The sequence below is a fragment of the Neopsephotus bourkii genome, unplaced genomic scaffold, assembly GCF_033783945.1.
Source record: "Neopsephotus bourkii isolate Nb327-2 ecotype Australia unplaced genomic scaffold, CSIRO-AGI_Nbou_v1 NB_211, whole genome shotgun sequence".
NCBI classification, from domain to species: domain Eukaryota; kingdom Metazoa; phylum Chordata; class Aves; order Psittaciformes; family Psittacidae; genus Neopsephotus; species Neopsephotus bourkii.
The window spans coordinates 101,286-128,210 of NW_026900723.1; the positions used below are offsets into that span (position 1 = coordinate 101,286).

At 44.7% G+C, this 26,925-nt stretch overlaps 1 protein-coding gene across 1 annotated transcript in view; it reads left to right on the top strand.

Annotated features, from left to right (window-relative positions):
- Positions 1-8,111: 8,111 nt before the first annotated feature.
- The window catches only part of LOC133207442 (RING finger and SPRY domain-containing protein 1-like), a 55,400-nt gene continuing 36,586 nt past the window's right edge, over positions 8,112-26,925 (top strand). Inside the window, exons 1-5 of the mRNA XM_061344356.1 lie at positions 8,112-9,010; positions 11,056-11,552; positions 16,316-16,368; positions 17,825-17,937; positions 20,438-20,564. Of these exons, the coding sequence (XP_061200340.1) occupies positions 11,206-11,552; positions 16,316-16,368; positions 17,825-17,937; positions 20,438-20,564 (640 nt within the window). The 5' untranslated portion in view covers positions 8,112-9,010; positions 11,056-11,205. The remainder of the gene's footprint in view (positions 9,011-11,055; positions 11,553-16,315; positions 16,369-17,824; positions 17,938-20,437; positions 20,565-26,925) is intronic.

The following is a 26,925-nucleotide window of genomic DNA, read 5'->3' on the forward strand; positions in this document are numbered from 1 at the left end:
TCATTTGCCTCAAAGCTAACATTGAGCTTTGTCTCTGAATAGAAATGTAATGACCTGTTAACATCTTGGGGAGATGAGAATCGGGAAGCATGATTGATACTAGCATTGAATGGGTGGCTTAGACATAAAGTAAAGCTGGGGTTTTCTGGAGGCTGGGGTACAAAGGACAGTTCCACCTAAATGATTGTGAGGTGACAAATTAGGACCTCTGAGATGGGGAAGCTTAGAAGGTGGTAATTGCTTCAGTTTCTTCTTCAGAAAGCTGTAGCAGAATAGTCTCTGGTGCCTGAGGAGCCCTGAGCATGGGTGTGCCTCTACCCAGAGGTAAGGGAAAACCTGGTCAGAACAGGAGTCACTTTACTAGGTCTACTTTGGAGATACCCGTTTAAGTGAGAACGTAAAGTTCACTTTGCATCGATGTTGCAATTTTAGCATTCCTGTACCGGTTTAATAAACAGTTTTAAGGGAAGTAAAAAGACAAAATAGTCCAACAATGATAAACTCTGACTTTCACAACGAGTCTACGTAAAACTCACAGAATCCCAGACTGGTTTGGGTTGGAAGGGAGCTTAAAGCTGATCCAGTTCCAACCTGCTGCCACAGGCAGGGATACCTTCCACTAGACCAGGTTGCTCCAAGCCCTGTCCAACCTGGCCTTGAACACTGCCAGGGGTGGGGCAGCCACAGCTTCACTGGGCAACCTGTGCCAGGGCCTCGCCACCCTCTTGGGGAAGAAACTACTGTGGGTGGTACTTAGTGTCTATCGTGTGTTCCTCCTTTGACTGTTACATCAAGTCAAATGAGAGATCAGCTACTCCGTGTTTCTGACCATGCTAAAATTGCCTAGAGGAGAGACTGTAGGTTTAAAGCCCAATTTAAGCATAAGCCCTGCACACCCCTGGGGGGGTTTCACTGCCAAGTACCTTGGCAGAAGCTGGAAACTTCCCAGATGTGATCAGTCTCTTCACCTTTTTGTGGAACAGGCATGATCAGTCTGCTTTTGGTTTAGGGTGCTCTGATTACAGCAAGAGAACAAATGACTGTGGTAATGGCTTTGTCGGTCAGATGGTGACACATTGCACAGGAGTAAACGCTGTCTTCCACTGAGGTTTTTACACTAGCTCTAACTCTCCAGGATTTTTTAAAATAAATAGAGTTGAATTAGGCGTTTGTTTTCAATTACACAATTCAGTGCTTGGTTACTGCATACACAAGGACTAGCACAGCATTTACTTGCTCTTCCCAAAGGCTGTGGTCCAGTTACGCATGTGCTGCATGGTATCCATCCTGGATGCCAAGTAGTTGTTTCTCTTTAGTTGCACTAGTCTTACAGTTTATCTTGATACACGGATTGGCTCCACAACTCGTTTAAGTTGTAAAGTAGGTATGCTTTTTATTCAGCGCTGAGGTGCATGGGGATGGTTCCTCCAAAGCATGCACACCCAGGGTCATTTTTCCCTCTACATTTATTCTCTTAAGGTATACATATGCATTAGATTACTTGATACGCCTATACATATTTAGTCTCTATCCCCGCTTCGTATTACAATGAGCTAGAAGGTCCTTTGCACCTGCGCAGTGCCCCCCTCTGGTCATGGGCAGGGGTCTTCAAGATGAAGTAAATGAGTCTTCCTCTTCTTAAACTTTTCACCTTTTAGTCTTCATGTATGGCCTTAGGGTTTGGTCAGTGTCCCAGCCATAAGCCATCTGCTTCTTCCCCTTATCAGGCTTCTGCTTTTCCTTATCAATAGGTGCTTATCAGTAGAATCAGGCATCTGCTTTTCCTTGTCAATAGAACCAGGTGTCTGCTTTTCCTTATCAATAGTCAGTGCCTTTGTTCTGCTTAGTAGGCATGATGGGTACAGACAATACTTTTGTTTAAGCAAGGGAATTCCTCTAACCCCCTTGTACATTGGCTAACCCTGTATCAATCTCAATGTAATCTTCTGAGAAAGTCTTAATTTCACATTATAATCACCGGCACAGACACAGGCTGGGAGAGATTGGATGGAGCAGTCCTGAGGAGAAGGATTTGGGGGTAATGGGTGATGAGAAACTCCCCATGGCCCAGCTTCAGTGTGCGCTTGAGCCCAGAAACATCACCCCACTCCCCCCACGCCCAGGTGCTGGGCTGCACCTGCAGAGCATGAGCAGCAGGTCAAAGGAGGGGATTCTCCCCCTCTGCACTCTGGGGTGGTACTCCCCCCCTGCAGTCTTGCTCCAGCTCTGGGGCAACAACACAGGAGGGACATGGGAGCTGTTGGACCTGAGTCCGGACAGGACAGGCTGTTGGAGCGAGTCCAGAGGAGGTAACGGAGATACTGCCAGGGTTAGAGCAGCTCTGCTCTGGAGCCAGGCTGAGAGAGATGAGCTGGTTCAGCCTGGAGAAGGGAAGGCTCTGGGGAGTCCTTGGAACAGCTTCCAGTGCCTAAAGGGGCTACAAGAAACCTGGAGAGGAGCTTTGGACAAGGGTCTGTAGGGACAGAATAAGGGTGATTGGCTTTAACCTGCTAGAGAGAAGATTGAGATGAGCTCTTAGGCAGAAAATCTTCCCTATGAGGGTGCTGAGGTGCTGGCACCGGTTGCCCAGAGAAGTTGTGGTTGCCCCATCCTTGGCAGTGTTCAAGGCCAGGTTGGACAGGGTGTAGAGCAACCTGCTCTAGTGGAAGTTGTCCCTGCCCATGGCAGGGGGTTGGAACTGGACAAGCTTTAAGGTCCCTTCCAACCCAAACCTGGCTGGGATTCTATGGTTCTGTGATAATTGTATTTATTTTATTGGAAATTCTTGGGTTTCGTCACCTATTCTAGTTTTTTCCACCCTGATATCCTCTCCATGTTATAAAAGCTTGTACTTGCAAATAGGCTGCTTCCCCTTCTCATTCCTGTATTGAAGTAAATTATCCTGCAGCAATGCATCAGCTGTGTTTCCTTCTTGTGGTAGTTTGAACTTTTCATCCACTGGCATGACAAGTATTTCCATCTCTTCTGCCCTTTTAGAAGCATTGTGTCTTTGGGAAAGGAATACTGAGGAAATATTTGTAATGATTTTATCTTTTTAATAAGAAGCTGCTGCCCAAAACTCTATTTTGCATTTGAAAAGCTGTCAGCTTCACTGTGTGGTTTGCTGACTGAGCTTCTGCATTACTCTGCTCTTGAGAGGAGAAATTGTTGGTCTTACTCTTGTAACAGTGGCAGAAGCTGGAAAAGTGGTTCTGGTGGCTGAAACCTTCTCTGCTTGTGTGTGTGAGGTTCTTTTTGTTTCCTTGGCATTGCACTCCCATTTCATGGAAAGGAAAGGCAATTTTCATCATGAGGCAGTATTATGGTTGGCTATAAGTGAATATTTGAGGGGATGAATCACTGGCTCTTGGGCTGCACACTGCAGAGAGAAGGAGGCTAATGCCACTTGGAGCTGACTTCATGAGCATACTCCGTGGGTTGATGCAGAGGAGGCAGGCCACTCTTGGGTTGGCTGGGCATCCTCACTACCCTGCAGGTGCATATCCACTTGGACAGCACTTTGTTCCACTGGAGGATGAGCTCATTTTGCCCACTTGGGTTTCCCGCAGTGGCAAGCTGGTCAGCCTGTGCAGCTTGCAGCTCCTTTGTGCATCTGTGTATGTGCTTGAGCCTGCCAGGAGAGTGGCTGCTTCACTGTGGTGGAGATGCTCCCAGTGGCACAAGTAGCATCTGATGGTTAGAAGTCAAGGTGAATGGATGACCCTGCCTGTTGGAAAGCAGGTACTGGCTGCTGCGACCTTTACCATCTTCTGCACTTCAAAGCATGGAGTCCAGCTTTTATTTAAAAAACACTGTAAAGTAAAGTAAGTGTTACCACTTTTATCAACCTGACTGCTGCTGTGAGCAGCTCTCACAGTAGTTTACTGCTTTCTGAATTTGCTAAAAAAGTATTCCTTGGGCCAGTGCAAAACTGATGTCTGAGTGACAAAATGTAACTGGGGGGGAAAAAAGGAAGGAAGGACGGAAGGACTACAGAGCCCTGGGAGAGGTGGTTAGGGGCCCTGGAGCTCAATCTTTTCATCAGTTCTCCAGGATAAAGGGGAGGACCTTCAAAAGGCTAGGAGGATTGGACAGGTTAATAAATGGTTAGAAGGGTGGTGCCATAGTCAGGGGTTTGGGTATTTAGAACATGGGACTTGATTTGGGAGGCCAGGTATACTGGAGGTTGATGGAGCTGGTCTAAAGAACGGAAAGTGCAGTTTTGGCAGGAGGTGTGCCAGGCTGGACAAGAAAGCTTTAAACTAGATGTGTTGGGGGAGGGGGGCATCATTCCATCCCAACACAACCAGTCAGTTGCCAGCACCTATAATAAATGCTCAGAGTAATGTAGCGATCTTTCAGCTGCTCCAGCCAATGAGCCGGCTTCATTTGGAGCTCAGCTCAGATGCCTCTATACAAATGCCCATACTATGGGGAATAAACAAAACGAATTAGAGATGCGTGCACGTCTATGGGGATATGATATAACTGGTATCATAGAAACATGGTGGGATGGCTATTTATGTCGGTGATAGACTAGAGAGTATGGAATTCTGTCTGGGGACAGGTGATCAGTTAACAGCGAGTTTCTGGGTCAGGGTCAAAGGGAGAACAGCTATGGGGGACATTACTGTGGGGATCTGTTACAGACCGCCTGATCAAGAGGACTCTGTGGATGAAGCGCTCTATAGACAGATAGGAACAGCCTCACACTCACAGGCCCTTGTCCTCATGGGGGACTTCAACCATCCCAATATCTGTTGGAGTGATGGTACGGCCTGGCACAAGCAATCCCAGAGGTTCCTCAATTGTGTGGAAGACAACTTTCTCCTGCAAGTAATAGAGGAGCTGGCGAGGAGAGGTGCCATGCTTGACTTCATGCTCACCAACGAGGAGAGGCTGGCTGGTTGGAAATGTGACACTTCAGGGCAGTCTTGGTTGTAGCGACCATGGATGGATAAGGAGTTGCTGAAGAAACTTAGAGGGGAAAGAAGAGGCTTACAAAAGGTGGAAGCAAGGACAGGTGGTCTGGGAAGAATACAGGGATGTTGTCTGGGAAGCTAGGGACCAGGTTAGGAAAGCTAAGGACCAGTTAGAATTAAATCTGGCAAAGAATGTGAAAGATAACAGGAAGGGATTCAATAGGTATGTTGCGAATAAAAAACACACTAGGGACAACATGGGCCCTATCTGTAAGGTATCAGGAGAACTGGCTACCCTGGATTTGGAGAAGGCTGAGGTTCTCAATGACTTCTTTGCCTCACTCTTCACTGGCAAATGCTCTGACCACACTACCCAAGTCTTGGAAGGCAGACGCAGGGACAGTGAGAATGAAGACCATTGTAGGAGATCTGGTTTGAGACTATCTTAAGAACCTGAACATGCACAAGTCCATTGGACCTGATGAAATCCATTAATGGGTCCTGAAGGAGCTGGCAAATGAAGTTGCTAAGCCACTGTCCCTCATATTTGGAAAATCATGGCAGTCAGGTGAAGTTCCTGACAACTGGAAACAGGGTAATATAACCCCCATTTTCAAGAAGGGTAAAACGGATGACCCAGGGAACTACAGACCAGTCAGTCTCATCTCTGTGCCTGGCAAACTCTTGGAGCAGATTCTCCTGGAAAGCATGATAAGGCACATGAAAAACAATGAGGTGATTGGTGACAGTTGTCATAGCTTCACTAAGGGGAAATCCTGCCTGACCAATTTGGTAGCCTTCTATGATGGAGCTATGGAACTGATGGACAGGGGCAGAGCAGTTGATATCATCTACCTGGAGTTGTGCAAAGTGTTCGACACTGTCCCACATGACTTCATTGTCTCTAAACTGGAGAGGCATCAGTTTGATAGATGGACCACTCAGTGGATAAAGAACTCGCTGGTTGGAAACCAGCACACAAAGAGTTGTGGTCAATGGCTCACTGTCCAGTTGGAGACCAGTAATGAGTGGTTGTCGTTTTTTAACCCAACCAAACAGCTTGTTAACTCACTCCCCCCCCCTTCTTGCCCTCCCCCTACTCTCGGAGGGACGGAGAGGAGAATCAGAAAGAATGCAACTCCCACGGGTTGAGATAAGAACAGTTTAGTAACTAAGGTATAACACAAATCACTACTGCTACCACCAATAATAGTAATGATAAAGGAAATAACAAGGGAAGAGAATACAACACCCCATCACCAGGCGACCGATAACTTGCCCCCCAGCCCGACCAAGCACCGACCGATACCTCCTCCAACCCTGCAGTCCCCTTAGCCCTTCCGGGTAACTCCCAGTTACATCCTGGGCATGACGTGCTGTGGTATGGAATACCTCTTTGGTCAGTTTGGGTCAGGTGTCCTGTCTCTGCTTCCTCCCGGCTCCCCTCCTCCCTGGCAGAGCATGAGGCCCACAAAGTCCTTGGCCAAACCAAAACATCATTGTTTTTCAGCTCTGTTCCCAGCTGAAAGTCAAAACACAGCACTGCACCAGCTACCAAGAAAGAGAAAAATGACTGCCACTGCTAAACCCAGGACAGTGGTGTCCCTCAGGGATCGGTGTCAGGACTGGTCTTGTTCAATATCTTTGTCAGTGACATAGACAGTGGGATTGAGTGCGCTGGAATGGATTGCCCGAGGAAGTTGTGAATGCTCCATCCCTGGCAGTGTTCAAGGCTGGGTTGGACAGAGCCTTGGGTGACATGGTTTAGCGTGAGGTGTCCCTGCCCATGGCAGGGTGGTTGGAACTTGATGATGTTAAGGTTCTTTCTAACTCTAACTGTTCTATGATTCTATGAAAAGGCTCACAGCTTTTTAGCATGGAGAATCTGTTTTCCTGTAGCTTAGATCTTGCTGGTATTTGCACACACAGCGGCTTCATCTGAAGACTTTCAGTTGTACTTTGACCTGCACTAATTGTTAAAGAAAATTGTGCTGCTGCTTAATTGAATCGTAGCTGTTAGCTCACATTATGTTTGGGTTAAAGAGTGTTTGGAGGGGATGCTCAAACACAAAATGTAAAAGTAGCAAGCCACACTAAATTTTCCAATAGCATAATTCATAAGGAAACTGGCACTCTTTGGTTAACAGTTGGTCATGGCCTTATGGAAGACTGCTGAATTTTCAGAGCAGTTGCACATACTTGGCTGTGTAACTGCTAAGCACTAGAAAAGTGCCTGTTTGTCTTAGTATGGCTTTAGCTGTCTGCTGCCAGGTAAGACAGGAGGCTTCTCTTGGCCTTTCTCAGTGCTGCTGTTGTAACGTTCTTGGTTTGTTCCTTGACATTTTTTTCTTCTTTTAGACAAAGTATTTAAAAAGCTCCCTTTTATTCCTGCAGTATTTGCAAGTTGACTGTGAAGTATTTTTAGAATTAAAAGCTAGAAGTAAGCATTTTTGTGTTAAGGTTTTACTGAGAGCAGAGGTTTTCCAAAATTAGGCTTGAAGTTAATTTTAAAATTTCTTTCCATCTCTGTATGCAGAGATTGTTACATCATACTGAAACAATATCTTGTACATCTTTCATGATGTACAAAATGCTTTTGGTTTTGTGTGTTGGCTGTGTCTCTGAGGTCTCTAAGTTTGGGCAGAAGCAGAATTGATCACTCATCACTTGCATCTCCCTCTGCTGTATTTCCCCCCACTGTTCCATCATGAAGCTGACCTGAACTAAAGTTTGATACTCTCATCATCTTTCCTTCAGCAGTGGGGGTGAAGGAGTCAGGATGGCCACTGGCAGCCAAATGCTGAAGTTCATGTTGTAAAGCTGCCCTTAAAAAATGCCCCAGCTCTCATGAAGTCCAGTGCATCACTGTTTTAAAAGACTTCTCTTAAAGAGCTTTTCCTCTGTACATCAGAACTTTTTCTCATGCAGTGATACTCTGTTCAGATAATCTGGTTTGCAAAGCAGTCTCTTCTTCATAGAATCCCAGACTGGTTTGGGTTGAAAGGGACCTTAAAGCTCATCCAGTTTCAACCCCCTGCCATGGACAGGGACACCTTTGACTAGACCAAGTTGCTCCAAGCCCCATCCAATCTGGCCTTGAACACTGACAGGGATGGGGCAGCCACAACTTCTCTGGCCAACCTGTGCCAGCACGTCAGCACCTTCACAGGGAAGAACTTCTGCCTAAGATCTCATCTCAGTCTCCCCTCTGGCAGGTTAAAGCCATTCTCCTTATCGTGTCCCTACAGGCCCTTGTCCAAAGCTCCTCTCCAGGTTTCTTGTAGACACTTTAGGCACTGGAAGCTGCTCTAAGGTCTCCCTAGAGCCTTCTCTTCTCCAGGCTGAACAGGCCCATCTCTCTCTGTCTTCTATCTTATGTTCCTAATTATTGAGCTTTTTGGTTTGTCTGAGGCTTGACAAAGAACTTGTAAATGATGGTAAGCAACAGCCAAGGCAGTGCTGTCAAATTTGGCTTCTACTAAATAAGGGGAGTTTATCCTGTCACTTTTCCATTCATATAGTCAACTTTTATAGTGTACTTGCTTTTATGTTCTGCTTTCCTTACTTGAGGATGACCTGGAACAGATACTATTGTGCTCCTCTTCCTCCTGTAAGCAGTAATTTGAGGCAAGGTGTTAGTCACTGCTCTGCACTTGGTGCTATGGTGTCTCAAATACCAAGGCTGTAAAAAACAGGTTGTGTTTTTCTGTAGCTGTGTCTAGTCCTAAAGCTAGTAGGTGGCAAACTGTATTTTGAAACCTCAAGAGCATTTCCCCTGTAAGGCTGAATGTAGCTGAAAATAACAGCATGGCTTGGTGTCATGGGAGGTGTAGGGAGGAGGTGGAAAACATCTACCTTAGAGGCAGTTTCCAAGTGAATTGTTTGTTCTTTTCCATCTGTTTTCAGAGACTCTTCAGCATAGTTCCTAAAAGTGAAAGCAGGGTCAGACCTATTGACTCACTGCCCACCATAAAGGCTTACATCTGCTGTTCCAGATACAACTGCATCTACGCCCTGAAGTGCAGTCCACTTCTGTTACAGCACTTTGTGAGCAATCCCAGCTGTTCCTGAGCCAAACATACCTAAGGGTGAGTTGATCAGAACCACTTGTTTTTAATCGTGCTTTTAATCTGTCAACCAGAAAAACCTAGATTTCACTTATCAGTTTTGATCTTATGTCTATTTTTGTTCCTTAGGTAGGGTCTTACTGCTAATTCATAAAATACAGGTTTTCCATGTTCATTTTAATGAGAAGAGATTCACTGTGTTAATGTTTTTGTAAGTTATAGAACAGCTTAATTCAGGTTTGAAATCTGTAACCGTTTTGCATTTAAGTATTATGTTACTATAATGCCCTTAAATTGTCTTGATTCATAGATCAGTGCATATTTTTTTTCCTTGGGAAGACATGTTTTGTGTTTTATGTAACTAGCTCTTTTTAAAAAATACCCCCCCCCTACACCCCCAACCATTTGAACCTGTTGTGATCTTGCACAATTCTTTTTAAGATCCATGCAATATCTGCTGGCTCCCTCTCATGTACTTTTGACTGGCTGACTATGAAGCCAACAGCTGTGTTGGCTCAGATGGGAGGGCTCCTGAGCCTTGTGTCCTACCTCTTGTGATCCAACTGCTTAGAGAGTAAGGCAAGCACATTGTTGTGCCAGAACCCTTCTAATGATCTGTGGTTTAGGAGTTTATTGAACAAGTTGTCAAGATCTTTTAATTACTTTTTTTTTTTGCAATTAATATACTATGAGGGATTTTTTCTTCCCTAATTAGCCTTCAGTTAATTTCTTAATGCAGAAGCTTTCACTGTGCTAAAAGAAGATAATGTACTTCAAACTAGAGAAGAGTCCAAGAGCTTGTAAGACTTGCTCATATGACCATTGTCTTGCTTCCCAAGTAATGTTGTTATGATCTTGTCCCAAATGGCAGCCTTTCATGTTTGAAAGCCTTTCTTTTAACTTCATGGTGCCACATGTGTACTGTTAAATAAATTATTTAATGACTGTAGAATAGCAATAACCTGTTACAGGATATTCACCGTAACTTGTAGCTTAACTCAAGTTAAACTTGATTCTTAAAAGTATAAAATGTGCTTAGTCTTAAAAGTTATTTATTCTGGCATGCCTGAAGTGCTTAAGTAGTGAAATGATATCTTTTGTAAGGCTTTATTTTAGGTGAGATTTTAATGATCTATAGATCATAAACCCTATGGCTTGAAAAATCACTTCTGATTAAATGGGGGTCTGAATATTTTTGCTCTTGCTAGCATTCTTAGTGTAATGGTTCGGAGGGACTGCCCTACAATCTCAGTTGCTCGTGGGCCTGTATTTGATCCAAACCATTTGTATGAAGAACAAAGGAATAATTGAATTAGCTCTTGTTTTCAAAAAGGGAAGATTGGTTTGACGCTAGATCTGAACAAGCATAAACCTGCACAGAAAACACCCCTTTCAAAATTCCAGTTAGATCTGTAGGCATTAAAATGGTGTCTGTAATTCCTGTTTATCTCAGGGTTAGTACTTGGTGCTTCTTTGGGTAAGGATCCAGTTGATGTAGTCACATTCCAAAAGACATGTTTATGTGCAGATGGACTCAACAGTTCACTGTTAAATCTACAGGTTGTTGAGATACGCTATAACTGGAAGTTCAGTTCTTTACAATTTTGGCTATTTTGTAGATTCTGGAAATGATACTGAATATTTCTGATACAAAATGAGACCCTTAAGTATTCAGCCTTTATTTGGATGGCCTAAGTAGTATGCCTTTATAAAGGGTAAAGAACAAATTAAATTGGTTTGGTAATACATACTACTTAAAGGGTTGCAGTGTCATAGATTTAAAGTGTGCTAGACAAAGTTGTTTCTCTGCATCCAAAAAAAACATGGAAAAAAGGGGAAATAATAGGTAGTATAGAAAGGAATGGTGTGTGAGAGATACTTTACCCAGGGCACTTCCTTCTCCTCCTCTTCCTTCCTTTCCCTTCCCTGCAATAGATTTCAGGTACAAACTTTGTTTCTGAAGGTGCTTTATCCACCAAGACTGATTCTGTTGACTAAAATAGGAATTCTTCTGCTATTCATTAGAAGTAGAAACACTGACTTTTGTTTTGGATTTGCTTTTTCAGACCTCCTTCTAGATGACCAACGTGTATTTTAACTGATTGTATCGGAAACTACGTCTCTGACTTCCCATTCATTCCAGCTGGTAGCAATGCTTATAATGCAAAAAAGTCATGATTCAGGATCACAGAAACATTACTCTTAAAACTTTCTAGATGATTGTAGTTGCTTTGGTTGTGTTCTACGCTAGCAGAAGCCTTTTTCAAAGTTTACAGTTGACATTAGAGCACCACATTCCCCATTTACTGGGAGCCCTGGGGGCTGGCAGTATGGGAAACTCATGTGTTTGCCACGATGACAGTGGAGCAGAAGACAATGTGGAATCTCGGAATCAGCAAACGGAGAACAGTAGAGTACATGTACCTGAAGCAAGAAGCCACCTAAGGGACCCTGTCCGTCCACCCAGGAGGGGTCGAGGGCCTCATGAACCAAGAAGGAAAAAACAGAATGTGGATGGACTAGTACTCGACACATTGTCTGTAATTCGGACATTAGTAGATAAGTAAGTACCTCCTCAAGGAATAATCCAACATGAGTGAAAATGTTTTTGTCTCCTTTCAAACTGTGGCTCCATCCTCTCACCAGTCTGCACCTGACCTTCCCTGAAGCAGCTGCGTGTTTCCATCTGGAGGCTTAGGAGAGGAGAACCTTTCCTAGGTAATAGAAGTAGCTCCGAAGTGCACAGGTACAGACTCTTCCAGGAGCTGAGAGCTTTTTCACAATTCCTGTATGGCACTGCACCCAGGTGGGATGAGGAGTGTGCTCAGTGTTTCTTACCTGGCATAGATACAGTTTAGGAAGCAGCAAACACTTAAGAGTTTGGGAACTTCTTTCCTAAAAATTGATTGTTGTGCAAGTTTTTTTGTTTTCAGGCTGTATTTACATTTTTTTGGAAATGGTTAAGCAAAACTGAGAGCTTTGATCTTTGTTAGCTTGTATAAACAGACTGAGGTTTTCTCTCTAGTTTTAAGTGACTGCATGTTATGACTGCTCAACTGTGTTCTTTGCATGCTCAAAGCACCCATTAAGGGTGTGGGGGATATTTATGGTTTCATCATATTTGTTTGTTTTGCATTGTTTTCTACAAAGCTTTAAAAGGACCTTTCAAATGATGGGATAAGTTAGCTCATTACCTTTTGGATTAGGTGTAGGCTAAGAACTGGAAAGGCCAAAACAGAAGGAAAGGAACTGTTCTAGCTTCACAGCTAGGGTTTGAGTTTAAGGTGGATGAGGCTCAGAATGTGAGCCTTGATTCATATATCTGCATTGTTACTTTGAAATGTGCCTGCAGAGTTTTTCTTCCTGCTGTAAAATGCTTTAAATGGAAATACCAGGATTTATTTTTTTTTTCCCCTGAACATTTAAATCTAAGGGGTTTGGGGTTTTTTAACAGGTTTTATTTTGTGGTCTGTCTTCAAATCATAAATTTAAAACTGTTTTGAAAGCCTCTCCCTAATCTTGCATGCCTTCTCCTTTCCCCTAAGTTCATCTTCTTAAGCTGTTTCACAACACTTCATGCATAGTTCATCCTGTTCCTGTGGGTCTTGCAATCAGTTTTGCAATCTTGTGCTTTCCTATGCTACAGGGGGACAATAAGCAGTTATTTTGCTGGTCCTGGAGTCCTGTTTCTGATAAATTCCTGAAGCTACTGTGTTTCTTACTTAATACAGACTCCAGTGAAATACTTTGAGACTCCCATAACCACATGGGTTGGAAGGGACCTCATGAAGATCATCCACTCCAGCCTCCTGCTTAAAACCCAGGTCTAGCAGGAGCAGGTGGCTCATGATTTTACCCAGTCAAGTGTTGAACATTTCCATGATATAGAGAATCCTCCACATCCTTGGGTCCCTGTTCTACTGTTTGATCATTCCCATGACTTAAATAGTAAATAGTTTTAAAAGTTGGAATTTCCCATGTTCTAACACACCCCTGTTGCATGCACCTCTGAAAAGTCTGAGTGTCCTCTCTGCTCTTTCCCATTACATAGTTGCAGACAGCAGTATGATTTCTTCTCCTTTCCACTACTCCCCCTTATGGATGAGCAAGCCTATTTCTCATAGCTTCTGGTTCTGTGACTTATTTTTCAGCCATCAACCATGTTGGAAGCCCTCTGCTAGACACATTCCTTTGATGTCTGGTTGTGAGGAGCCCAAAAATGGGCTGTACTGGAATACTGGTTTCCCTTGCTTTGTATTAAGGCAGTTGGCAAACCCCAGCTAGTTTTATAATGCAGGTAAATATTGCAAGTTCTTGCAGATAAGACAAAGAGCTATGGTTATGAATAATGGAGGGGTCTGTTAACAAGGCAAACTCTCTAAATACGTCTGAAAAAAGTTTAAGGAGCTGTTCTGCTAGCCTTGAAGCTAATGATAAGCCCTTCTTAGATTAATAGAAATGTTCATTTAGAAAAAATATCATGTCTGGAGGTCTTGGTTTTCAGTGTAGAATCATAGAATAGTTAGGGTTGGAAAGGACCTTAAGATCATCTAGTTCCAACTGCCCTGTCATGGGCAGGCATCCTCACCCTAGACTATGTTGCCCAAAGCTCTGTCCAACCTGGCCTTGAACACTGCCAGGGATGGGGTAGCCACAGCTTCTCTGGGCAACCTGTTCCAGTGCCTCACCACCCTTACATTAAAGAACTTCTTCCTTATATCGAACCTGAACTTCCCTTGTTTAAGTTTGAACCTTTTCCCCCTTGTCCTATCACTACAGTCCCTGAAGAAGAGTCCTTCTCCAGTATCCTTGTAGCCCCCTTAAGACACTGGAAGGGTGCTTATGAGGTCTCTGCACAACCTTCTCTTCTCCAGGCTGAACAGCCCCAACTTTCTCAGCCTGTCTTCATACAGGAGGTGCTCCAGCCCCTTATCATCCTCCTGGCCCTACTCTGGACTTGCTCCAACAGCTACAGCTCCATGTCCTTTTTATGTTGAGGACACAAGAATTGCACACATTACTGCAAGTGGAGTCTTAGAAGAGCAGAGTAGAGGGGCATGATCCCCTCCTTTGACCTACTGCTCTTTCTGATGCAGCCTAAGATACGGTTGACTTACTGGTTTGCAAGCGCATGCTGAAGCTGGCTCATGTTCTCATTGACCAGCACCCCCAAGTTCTCCTCTGCGGGGCTGCTCTGAATCTCTTCTTTGCCCAACATGTAGCTGTGCTTGGGATTGCTCTGACTCGGGTGTAGGACCTTGCACTTGGCATGGTTAAATTTCACGAGGTTGGCATCAGCCCACCTCATAAGTGTGTCAAGGTCCCTCTGGATGGCATTCCTTCCCTCCAGCATATCAACTGAACCACACAGTTTGGTGTCATTGGCAAACTTGCTGAGGGCACATTCAATCCCACTGTCCATGTCACCATCAAGGATGTTGAACAAGATCAGTCCCAACACCGATCCCTGAGGGACACCACTCGTTACTGGTCTCCAACTGGACATTGAGCCATTGACCACAACTCTTTGTGTGCAGCCAGCCAGCCAGTTCTTTAGACACCGAGTGGTCCATCTAACAAATTCATGTCTTTCCAGCTTAGAGACAAGGGTGTCATACAGGACAGTGTCTCAGAGGCTTTGCACAAGTCCAGGTAGATTACATCAACTGCTTTGCCTCTGTTCATCAGTTCCGTAGCCCCATCATAGAAAGCCACCAAATTGGTCAGGCATGATTTGCCTTTAGTGAAGCCATGCTGGCTGTCACCAACCACCTTGTTTTTCATGTGCCTTAGCATGCCTTCCAGGAGAATCTGCTCTAATGTTTTGCCAGGCACAGAGGTGAGACTGACTAGTCTGTAGTTCCCTGGGTGATCTGTTTTCCTCTTCTTGAAAATGGGGGTTGTATTTCCTTTTTTCCAGTCATTGGGAACTTCACCTGACTGCTGTGATTTTCCAAATATGATGGACAGTGGCTTAGCAACTTCATCCTTCAGCTTCTTTAGGACCTACAGATGGATTTAATGAGGTCACATAGACTTGTGCATGTTCAGGTTTTTAAGATGATCTCAAACCTGATCCTTTCCTATAGTGGGCCTAAGGTCTTCATTTTCAGTCCCTGCATCTGTCTTCTAAGACTTGAGCAGTGTTTCCAGACCACTTGCTGGTGAAGACTGAGGCAAAGAATTCACTGAGAACCTCAGCCTTCTCCAAATCCAGGCTAGCTAGTGCTTCTGTTTCCTTCCAGAGAGGGACACATTATTTTTAGATTTCCTTTTGCTGGCAATATACCTATAGAAGACTTTCCTGTTATCCTTGATATCCCTGGCCAGCCTAAATTCTAAGTGGGCCTTAATTTTCCTGACCTGGTTCCTAGTTTCCTGGTCAGTTTCTTCCCAGGCAGCCTGTCCTCACTGCCACCTTTTTTAAGCTTCTTTTTTCCTTCTATGGAAAGTTTTATTACCTGTATGATTAATCTGTGTTGAAATTTTCTAAAATTAATCTGTGTTTTACATGTCTAATTTCAGAGCTGTGTGATAGAAATTGAGCATGACACGTATCATTCTAAGCCTGGGGTTAATCTGCAGTGCCCAAACATAGCATTTAGGACATGCTGTTGTGAATGATTTCTGTGCTGCTTACTGAATAGGATTTTGAGATCTTGCTTTAGGAACTCCCTGTAGCAGTGAATGCTCAAATGGGCAGACCTGGCCATAGCTTCTTGTCCTTGCTCCAGCACCAAGCCTTAGGAACTGATCTAATTTGAACTCTTAATGGTTTTCATGTTGGAAAGGTGCCTGGGTTAAATAGCTTCTGTTCAGCTGCCTTACCTACCTCTTACAGTTCTTGTTACTGAGTTTGAAGTCTGTGGTGCTCGCAGGTGGCTTACATTTCAGTTTTGTGGGTGTTTTTTGTTTTGTTCCTTTTTAGTGTTTATATATTTAGCAGGGAATTTCTGGGGGAAAGTATGTTTAAGCTGTGTCCCTTGTGCACTGTACCAAGTGAGCCAAGATCAGTCTCGTTTCATACTCCAAGGAACCCTGCTAATGAGTAGCACTAAGCCTAAGGATTATGTTCAGCTTTTAGACATGCAGATATGGATCACCATTTTATTCATCAGCTATTATAGATATGAAGATGTTGATTTTGAGGCAGAGAGAGGCTCCATTCCCATCTGTGTTTCAGATCTGAAAGTGGCATTAGCAGTCTGCAGCCTGTGAAACTTCCTTTTGTTAAATACTGGAGTAATTTTCTGTCTGTGTATTATCATTTAGTGTATTATGTTGATGATTGTGCATAAAATTTGACCTGTGTAATATCTCTTTCAGTGACCAGGAGCCTCCTTATTCAATGATCACGTTGCATGAAATGGCAGAAACAGGTATCAAGGCATTGTGTTGGGCATTTCAGTTGTGGTTCCAAAGCACACAAAAAAACCCCCCAAAAAAAAAAAACCCAACAAAAAAACCCAACAAACAAAGCCCAAAAACCCAAGAACAAAAAAACAACCCCAAAAAAGCCACAACCCTCTTTTCTTTGCAAGGACAAATGCATGTGAGCAATAGGAGTTATGATTTGATTTAGCTCTAGAGAGTTGGGATCCAAAATACAGTTCTACTCTTCAGAAGCTTCACTGAGCCGTATTGCCTTTGCCTCAGCTTTGAACTCTGTTAAACTTCCCATGTGAATTCTCCAGAAGCATCCAGCTGATGGCCAAAACTCATAACGGCATTAAACCATAAGCTACAAAGCATGTCTGTCTGCAGCAAGGCAGAGCCAACCTAGATGTGTATGGTTGACATGGTTTAAACCCATGTGCTCCTGTGCTGGCAAATAGTACAAACTTTTTGTCTGAGGTTTTGCTGTCCTCACCTCTGCTTTATTAATGTAGTTGTTCCAACCCTGTCCCTAAGTTCTGCATTATGAGCTTTGTCAGCACGGGCTGTTTCAACTTTGTTACAGTTGGAGAAATTCTCTCAGCTCAAAATTTTTGTCTCTTGGTAGTGTTGCTACTGGTCTTAAGAAATATATTTCTAGATCATCATAATTTAATCAACCTGATTAGATATTACAGCACTTCAGTAAATGTTTTTTAGGGGAATGTGCAAACAAACTCAAACTCCAGTGTATTACCTATTTACTTGTCACTGTTGAAGGGAGCTCTAAGTGTCTTTAACCTCACTCTCCTATATGCAGATACAGACTCTATATTTTCACTTTGAAGGGAACTACTTTCTTGTAAATCCAAATCTGTTTACTTTATTAGTAGTTTAACATATGTGGATTACTGTATACTTGCAAATAGAGGCTGTTGTCTACTCATTAAGCAGTGAGAGCTGTTCCTTAGGAAAACATTTTCTTTAGACCACCAGGCATGGGACAAACTAATGTAGTTCCTCAGAGGCCCATGTCTTCCCACTTGAGGGAACTCGGGAAGAGTCCTCAGATTCTTGCTAGAAGAAATACTTCCTCAGTGTCATCATGGATGCAGCATTTCACATTTAAGAGTTGATATTGGACACTGAACTGAGTATCGCACTGGAACAAAGTGCTTGTCCATATTGGTCATGAGTGTTCCTTCCTAATACCAGTGGGAGCTCAAGGATGCTCTGGCCTGGCCAAGACTGTTCTCCAAAGAAGAGAGGGGTTCACTATTATCCAAGCTGCTGTAACCTTTTTTCTCCTTGAATGTAAACTTCAAACCTACTGCCAACTAAGATACTGATGTAAAAGGTAAATTGTTGGGTTGCTCTTCAATTTACATTTAGGGATGTATTTTGAACATTTTAGGATTGCAATGTTAATTCTGAGTGTTACTTCTGTTTTATGGTTGACAGATGAAGGCTGGTTGGAAGTGGTCCAATCTTTAATTAGAGTTATTCCATTAGAAGATCCCCTGGGACCAGCTGTTATAATGCTGCTACTTGATGAATGTCCGCTGCCAACAAAAGTGAGTCTAAGGCAAACATATTTACCTGTGGCTGAATTTCAGTTATTTGTGGTTGTCACACCCATGATAGCTCCTGAGAGGGTTTCACCAGTGATGCAAAACTCTGAGCTGTTCAGAAAATGGCTGTGACTTGCAATTTGGAGTAATTTGTGGTGACTTGCTATATAATTATAAATTGGTATGATATATAATGTTGGTCAATGAGAAGCTGAACATGAGCTAGCAGTGTGTGCTTGCAGCCCAGAAAGCCAACCGTATCCTGGGCAGCATCAAAAGGAGTGTGACCAGCAAGTTGAAGGAGGTGATCCTGCCCCTCTACTCTGCTCTCAGGAGACCTCACTTGGAGTATTGTGTACAGTTCTGGAGTCCTCAACATAAAAAGGGCATGGAACTGTTGGAGCAGGTGCAGAGGAGGGCCATGAGGACAATCAGGGGACTGGAGCACTTCCCTTATGAAGGCACACTGAGAGAGTTGGGGCTGTTCAGCCTGGAGAAGAGAAGGCTGTGTGGAGACCTCATAGCAGCCTTCCAGTATCTGAAGGGGGGCTATAAGGATGCTGGTTAGGGACTCTTCATTAGAGACTGTAGTGATAGGACAAGGAGTAATGGGTTCAAACTTAAACAGGGAAAGTTTAGATTAGATATAAGGAGGAATTTCTTTACTGTAAGGGTGGTGAGGCACTGGAATGGGTCGCCCAAGGTAGTTGTGAGCGCTCCATCCCTGGCGGTGTTCAAGGCCAAGTTGGACAGAGTCCTGGGTGATATGGTCTAGTGTGAGGACATGGCAGGGGTTTTGGAACTTCATGATCTTAAGGTCCTTTCCAACCCTATCTATTCTGTGATTCTATGATAATTGCTACTTAATGCTAGAAGCCTGGGGGGGGGGGGGGGGGGGGATGCTGCTGGTGGAGAAGAACAAGAGGCCTTTGGTCTTTAGCTGCTTTTCCTGCTGTCCTCTGCTGCCCTGTGGTACATGTATGCTCTGCAGATATCATGAAAGTAGTCCAAGTTCTGTCTTTCTGTTCTCCAGTTCTGGAAGCTGCACATTTACAAGTCCCTACTGAATTTGTTCCTGCCCTGTGTATAAGCAATACAACACCAGTGTGTGTTAAGTTAAACATGTGAGGTATTTTTAACTATGAAATATTTAGATATGAGTTTTGGCAAATTAGAATACCTTTCACTGACCACTTGTCCTGGGTTCAGCTGTAATAGTTATTTTTCTCCTTTTTAGTAGCTGGTGCAGTGCTGTGGTTTTGACTTTAGCCTGAGAACAGTGCTGATAAGACACCAGTGTTTTAGTTGTTGCTAAGTAATGCTTACCCTGATCAAGGACGTTTCAGTCTCATGCTCTGACAGTGAGGAGGAGTACAGGAAGCCAGAAGGGAGCAGAGACAGGACGTCTGACCTAAACTAGTGAAGGGGTATTCCATACCACAGTACGTCATGCCCAGTATAGAAACTGGGGGAGTTACCTGAAAAGCCAGGTCACTGATCCAGTCAGGTTGGGTATCAGTCACTCCCTCCCTCCTCTTCCCCCCACACTCCCAGAGGGATGCCGAGGAGAATCAAAGGAATGTAAATCCCACAGGTTAAGATAAGAGCAGTCCAGTAACTAATCCCGAGTAGCGATCTGGGCCTTCTGAGTAACTCCCCTCAGTTTCCATACTGGGCATGATGTGCTGTGGAATGGAATACCGCTTTGGCTAGTTTGTGTCGGGTATCCTGTCTCTGCTTCCTCCTGGCTTCTTGTGCCCCTCCTCACTGGCAGAGCATGAGACTAAAATTCCTTGATCGGAATAAACATTACTTAACACACCAATGTTTTTAATTGTTGCTATCAGCACTGTTCTCAGGCTGAAGTTGAAAACATGTCACTGCACCAGCTACTAGGAAGGAGGAAAATAACTGCTATAGCTGAACTAAGGACAATTACCCTAATTGGTGACTTCCTAAATTAGTGTGGCTACAGAAAACCATTTATTCTCTCAAGAACATAATTTATGACATCATGCAAAGCTGACAGCTTCCTAAATTTATGATGGGGATTGTGGGCTCTTTTTTGGGAAACTTCTCTCTTCGTTCCTGAATTCTAAAGTCTGAAACTGCCCTTTTAGTTTGGAAAGGGTGTGAGTTTTAGGACACTGGAAACAGAGTAGATGGTGTGCCAGATGTGCTGGTTGGTAGTTTGCCTTTGTCTACTTGTCTAATTTGTATTGCTATAGGTAGGTTACTTGTCTATGTCCAGAGTGTCCGGAGTTGTTGATCACACCAGTGACCAATTTGGTGCTAATTGTAAAGTTACAACTCTTGGTTATGTTGAACTTTTCTTCCCATCTGTTCTGTATTACCTTCTTATCTTAAAAGGTAACCATCCTGTGATGTCTGTGATGTGATACAGACTTTAGTAATGTAATATGAAAGTAATTGGTTGTACTATATTGATTTAGGGGGAAAATTGTATCTGACACTGATGAGACTTCTGATTTATCTTTTTCAGGATGCATTACAGAAGTTAACTGAAATGCTAAACTTAAGTGGAGCTGCTGCTTGCCAGGATGCTTGTCACCCTGCCAAACACCGGAATACAACCGCAGTGCTGGGCTGCTTAGCAGAGAAGTTAGCAGGTAAAGCTGTGGGATTCTTCAGGAAGCTTGCACTTGGCTCACGGAGGCACCATCTGCTGTAGCACCCATGCTGCAGATGAGTTTAGAAACATTGCCTTAGAACTGAATAATGTTTCACATTGCGGGGAGACCTCATGTGAAAATCTACTGTGTGATTAAAACATTGAGCACTCCCTAGCTTGGGTCTGAATGAGCCGTTCACAATCCCACATACTTGAAAAGCATCAAATCCTTCTGATGTGTGGTTAGTGATTGTGGATCAGTGTTTGCTTATGGTATATTGCCTCAGTACTGGTCACCAGTCTCTTCTGTGGATCTACTCTGGCTGTGTGTGAATTACTGAGAACACAAAGTTCTTTTACCAGTAGGCAGGAGTATCAAATTAGTAGACTTAGAAGCTGTAGAGAAACAAAAAAATATTTTTTTGTCTGCTAAATGTGTATTGTTCTATTGTAGGTCACAGAAAAGATTCCCTCTTCTATGTTACTTAAAAGAAAATTGCTGGGATTCTGTTTTAAGGTTAAGATTTCTCCGAATCAGTGTCTTCTCATACATAAATTTTTATTCCTTGCCATTTCTAGTACCCTGCTGGAAACTGACAATTTAGTTACTTTCCTGCTGATGGTTGATTTTGTATCTAGCTTTTTGATTCTTTTTCTGAAAGTGGACAGGAAAAGGAAGAAAAAGTGGTTGTCTGGTATCACCTAATGGTTATTAGAAAAATTCAGTGTTTCTGTCAGAAAAGTAAAGAACAAGGACAGGAAGCTTTTTCATACTATAATACTTCTATCCTGTTATAGAATCATACAACAGTTAGTGTTGGAAAGGACCTTAAGATCGTCTAGTTCCAACCCGCCTGACATGGACAGGGACACCTCACATTAAGCCATGTCACTCAAGAATCCATCCAACCTGGTCTTTAATACTGCCAGGGATTGAGCATTCACAACTTCCTTGGGCAACCCATTCCAGTGTCTCACCACCCTGAGAGTAAAGAACTTCTTCCTTATATCTAACCTAAACTTCCCCTGTTTAAGTTTGAACCCATTACCCCTTGTCCCATCACTAAGTCAAAATTAGATACTGTCTCTCATTTTAGTGGACAGAGATTTTGCTGTATCAGCTCAGGTAGCAGATCTGTTAATGCTGTGTTGGAACTCACTGCAATTTCTTTGAGTTTGTAGGTGCCAGAGTTGGGTTCCCTTGTACCTCTCTCTTGATTAAGCACACAGTGTTTCAGGGCTTTTTTTTTAATTTTATTATAAATTGGCTGCTTGCTATGATGCTGCTGCAAATTGTATCGTTAACTATCAGCTCGGCTACATTAGATGCTCAGTTTTACTATTTTGGGCTACTGATCAATGGAGCTGGTCTTTATACATTGATTCTGGAAGTAAAAGGGAGCCAGTCTCTTTTAAAAAGTAATGAGCATGAAAATAATAAGCAGAGGCTGGTGGAGTCTTCAAAATCTCAGAAGTGTGGATAGAACTCTACCCATTTACAGCAGGTAAACTGAATATGTTTGTGTCCTGGGTTTAGCAGTAGCAGTCATTTTTCTCTTTCTTGGTAGCTGGTGCAGTGCTGTGTTTTGACTTTCGGGCTGGGAACAAAGCTGATAAAAATGATGTTTTGGTTTGGCCAAGGACTTTGTGAGCCTCATGCTCTGCTAGGGAGGAGGGGAAGCCGGGAGGAAGCAGAGACAGGACACCTGACCCAAACTGACCAAAGACGTATTCCATACCACAGCATGTCATGCCCAGGATGTAACTGGGAGTTACACGGAAGGACACGGGGTCTTCTGGGTTGGACTTGTTTTTCGGCGGGTGGTATCGTATTCTTGTCCCTTGTTATTTAATCTTTGTATTGTACATTGGTTGCTGGACTGTTCTTATCTTAACCTGTGGGAGTTGGATTCTTTCGATTCTCCTCCCTATCCCTCCGGGAGCAGGGAAGGGGGGAGCCTCCAGGGGTGGGACGCGGGCCTCGACTGCTTCCAGCCCAGCAGCACTCACTGGGAGTGTGTGCACAAGCTGTCTGGCTGGGTTTAAACCACAACAGTTCTTTTTGGCGCCCAACGTGGGGCAATACAGCGGAAGAAGTCTTTGAGAAAGGGAGGAAAATAATCCAAATCCTGCTGAAAGCAGCTTTTGGTATTGCTGATTTGGAGACTGAGGAAATTGAGCAGCTGTCCACATTGCCTGGTCTCTCAGAGGATCCTTCTGTTGTGGGGCTGCTGAAAGTCGAAGAACAAGTGCCAATTGCAACCACAACAGTGCACCGGCGGCAATATCGCATCAACCGAGACTCCCTGATTCCTATCCATCAGCTGATCCGTAGACTGGAGAGTCAGGGAGTGAGCAGCAGGACCCACTCACCCTTTAATAGCCCCATATGGCCCGTGTGAAAGTCTAACGGAGAGTGGAGACTAACAGTAGACTATTGTGGCCTGAATGAAGTCACTCCACCATTGAGTGCTGCCGTACCGGACATGCTAGAACTTCAGTATGAATTAGAGTCAAAGGCAGCCAAGTGGTATGCCACAACTGATATTGCTAATGCATTTTTCTCAATTTCTTTGGCAGCAGAGTGTAGGCCACAGTTTGCTTTTACTTGGAGGGGCATCCAGTTCACTTGGAACTGACTGCCCCAGGGCTGGAAACACAGTACTACCATTTGCCATGGACTGATCCAGACTGCACTGGAACAGGGGCAAGCTCCAGAATACCTGACATTATTGTGTGGGGCGATACAGCAGAAGAAGTCTTTGAGAAAGGGAGGAAAATAATCCAAATCCTGCTGAAAGCCGGTTTTGCCATAAAACGAAGTAAGGTCAAGGGACCTGCACAGGAGATTCAATTTCTGGGAATAAAATGGCAAGATGGACGTAGACAGATCCTCACAGATGTGATCAACAAGATAACAACGTCTCCACCAACGAATAAGAAACACAGGGAAGCGTGTAGTCTGCCTGGAGCCCGGATCAGGGATATCACCAGGGCGCTCCCCAACCTGGTGCCCCCGACAGACTACTACCCGCTGCTGGTCTTCCAGACGGGTGAGGGGGAAGCTGCTTCCCGCAGTCTGAGGGAGATGAAGAAAGACTACAGGGCCTTGGGGCGGATGGTGAAAGACTCTGGGGCTCAGGTGATCTTCTCTTCACTCCTTCCATCTTCTATTGATGATGTGGGACTGAATGGGAAAATTCGGTCCATAAACAATTGGCTTCGAGGCTGGTGCTGCAGGCAGGGCTTTGGATTCTTTGATAACGGCTGGTTTTATAGGGCACCAGTCTGGACATTGGCATGTGGGAAAGGTTTATCGCACAGAGGCAAAAGGATGCTGGGGCATGAATTAGCAGGGCTCATTTGGAGAGCTTTAAACTAGATTCGAAGGGGGATGGGGTTGTAGCTGGGCTTGCCTCAGTGGGACAGCGCTCCGGAATTGATGAAGACTGGGAGGCCTCCTGTAATCCTAGGGTGAAATCGGTGTGCTCAGCTTGCTCCCTGAAATGTCTGTACACCAATGCACGCAGCATGGGAAATAAGCAAGAGGAGCTAGAAACCTGTGTTAAGTCAGGAGATTATGACCTGGTGGCAATTACAGAGACGTGGTGGGACAGCTCACATGACTGGAATATAGTTGCTCTTTATGTGCGAGAGCAGCTACAATGTGTTGAGTTCTGTCCGGGGACAGGTGACAAGCGAGTTGAGAGTCTGTGGGTGAGAATAAAGGGGCAGGCTGGCAGGGGCGATACTGTTGTGGGGGTCTGTTACAGGCCACCGGATCAGGGTGAGGAAGTTGACGAGGCCTTCTACAGGCAGCTGAGAGCGGCCTCACAGTCACAGGCCGTGGTCGTCGTGGGGGATTTTAACTTCCCTGATGTTTGCTGGAAGGACTACTCGGCAACCCAGCCGCAGTCCAGGAGGTTCCTCCAGTGTATGGATGATAACTTCCTCATGCAAATGGTGGATGAGCCAACCAGGAGAGGTGCGCTGCTGGATCTCATCCTCACTAACAAGGAGGGTCTGGTCGAAGGAGTGAAGGTTGAGGGCTGCCTTGGTTGCAGCGACCACGAGATGGTAGAATTCAGGATCTTGTGTGGTAGGGCCAGTAGAATAGCAAGTAGAATTGCAACCCTGGACTTTAGCAGGGCAAACTTTGGCCTCTTCAAGCAATTGCTAGGGGAAATCCCATGGGCTAGGCTGCTTGAAGGTAAAGGGGCCCAAGATAGTTGGTTGACGTTCAAGGACTGCTTTTTCCGAGCTCAAGACCAGAGCATCCCGACACGTAGGAAGTCAAGGAAGAGGGTCAGGGGACCTGCGTGGCTAAATAGGGAATTGCTGGGTATGCTGAAGTGGAAGAGGAGAGTTTACAGGTCATGGAAGGAAGGGCTGGCCACTTGGGAAGAATATAAGGCTGCTGCTAGAGGATGTAGGAAAGCTGCTAGGATGACTAAGGCCTCCTTGGAATTAAAGCTGGCGAGAGAGGTCAAGGACAGCAGAAAGAGCTTTTTCAAATTTATGGCAGATAAAACTAACACCAGAGGCAATGTAGGCCTGCTGATGAACGGGACGGGTGCCCTGGTGACAGAAGATACAGAGATGGCAGAGTTACTTAATGCCTTCTTTGTCTCTGTCTACTCTGCTGGAGGCAGTCCTGAAGAGCCCTGTACCGCTGAGACCTCAGATGAAGACAGGTCAACGGAGCGGTTTGCCTTAGTCGATGAGGAATGGGTTAAAGACCAGTTGAGCAATCTGGACATCCATAAATCCATGGGTCCAGATGGGATGCACCCGTGGGTGCTGAGGGAACTGGCAGAGGTCATTGCTAGACTGCTCTCCATCATCTTTACCAAGTCTTGGGAAACGGGAGAGGTGCCTGAGGACTGGAGGAAAGCAAATGTCACTCCCATCTTCAAAAAGGGCAAGAAGGAGGACCCGGGTAACTATAGACCGGTCAGCCTCACCTCCATTCCTGGGAAAGTGATGGAACACCTTATCCTTGGTGCCATCTTAAGGCATATCAAGGATAAGAGGGTTATGAGGGGCAGTCAACATGGCTTCACCAAGGGGAGAGTCGAGGTTGACCCCTTGGCTTTTGGAGTCAGGGATACAAAGGATTTTAGGCAAGCTATACCTCAACTGAGAAAGGGATTCTGGCAGCCTGTGAAGGGGTTCGAGATGCTTCGGAAGTGATTGGCACCGAAGCACAGCTCCTCCTGGCACCCCGGTTGCCCGTGCTGGGCTGGATGTTCAAAGGCAGGGTCTCCTCTACGCATCATGCAACTGATGCTACATGGAGTAAATGGGCTGCACTAATTACACAATGAGCTCGAATAGGAAATCCCAGTTGTCCAGGCATTCTAGAAGTCATCATGGACTGGCCAGATGGCAAAGATTTCGGAATGTCACCAGAGGAGGAGGTGATGCATGCTGAAGAGGCCCCACCATATAATCAGCTGTCAGAAAATGAAAAGCAGTATGCCTTGTTTACTGATGGGTCCTGCCATATTGTGGGAAAGTGTTGAAGATGGAAGGCAGCTGTATGGAATCCTCGACAACAAGTTGCAGAAACTGCTGAGGGGGAGGGTGAATCCAGTCAGATTACCCAGGTGAAAGCCATCCAGCTGGCCCTGGAAATTACTGAAAGAGAAAAGTGGCCAGTACTTTATCTCTCTACTGACTCATGGATGGCGGCAAATGCCCTGTGGGGGTGGTTGCAGCAATGGAAGCAGAGCAACTGGCAACACAGCGGTAAACCCATCTGGGCTGCTGCACTGTGGAAAGATTCTGCTTCCCGGGTGCAGTAACAGGTAGTGAAGGTACGTCATGTAGATGCCCAAGTACCCAAGAGTCAGGCCATTGAGGAACACCAGAACTACCAACAAGTGGATAAAGCTACTAAGATTGAAGTGGCTCAGATTGACTTAGATTGGCAACATAAAGGTGAATTATTTTTGGCCCGGTGGGCCCATAGCACTTCAGGCCATCAGGGCAGGGATGCAACATATAGATGGGTCCATGATCGAGGTGTGGACTTAACAATGGACGCTATTGCCCAGGCTATTCATGAGTGTGAAACGTGCTGCAATTAAACAAGCCAAATGGTTAAAGCCTCTTTGGTATGGAGGATGATGGCTGAAGTATAAATATGGGGAGGCCTGGCAGATTGATTATGTCACACTGCCACCAACCTGCCAAGGTAAGCGCCATGTGCTTACCATGGTGGAAGCAACCACCGGATGGCTGGAAATATATGCTGTGCCACACACCACTGCCCAGAACACTATCCTGGGCGTTGAGAAACAAGTTTTGTGCCGGCACGGCACCCCAGAGAAAATTGAGTCAGACAATGGGACTCA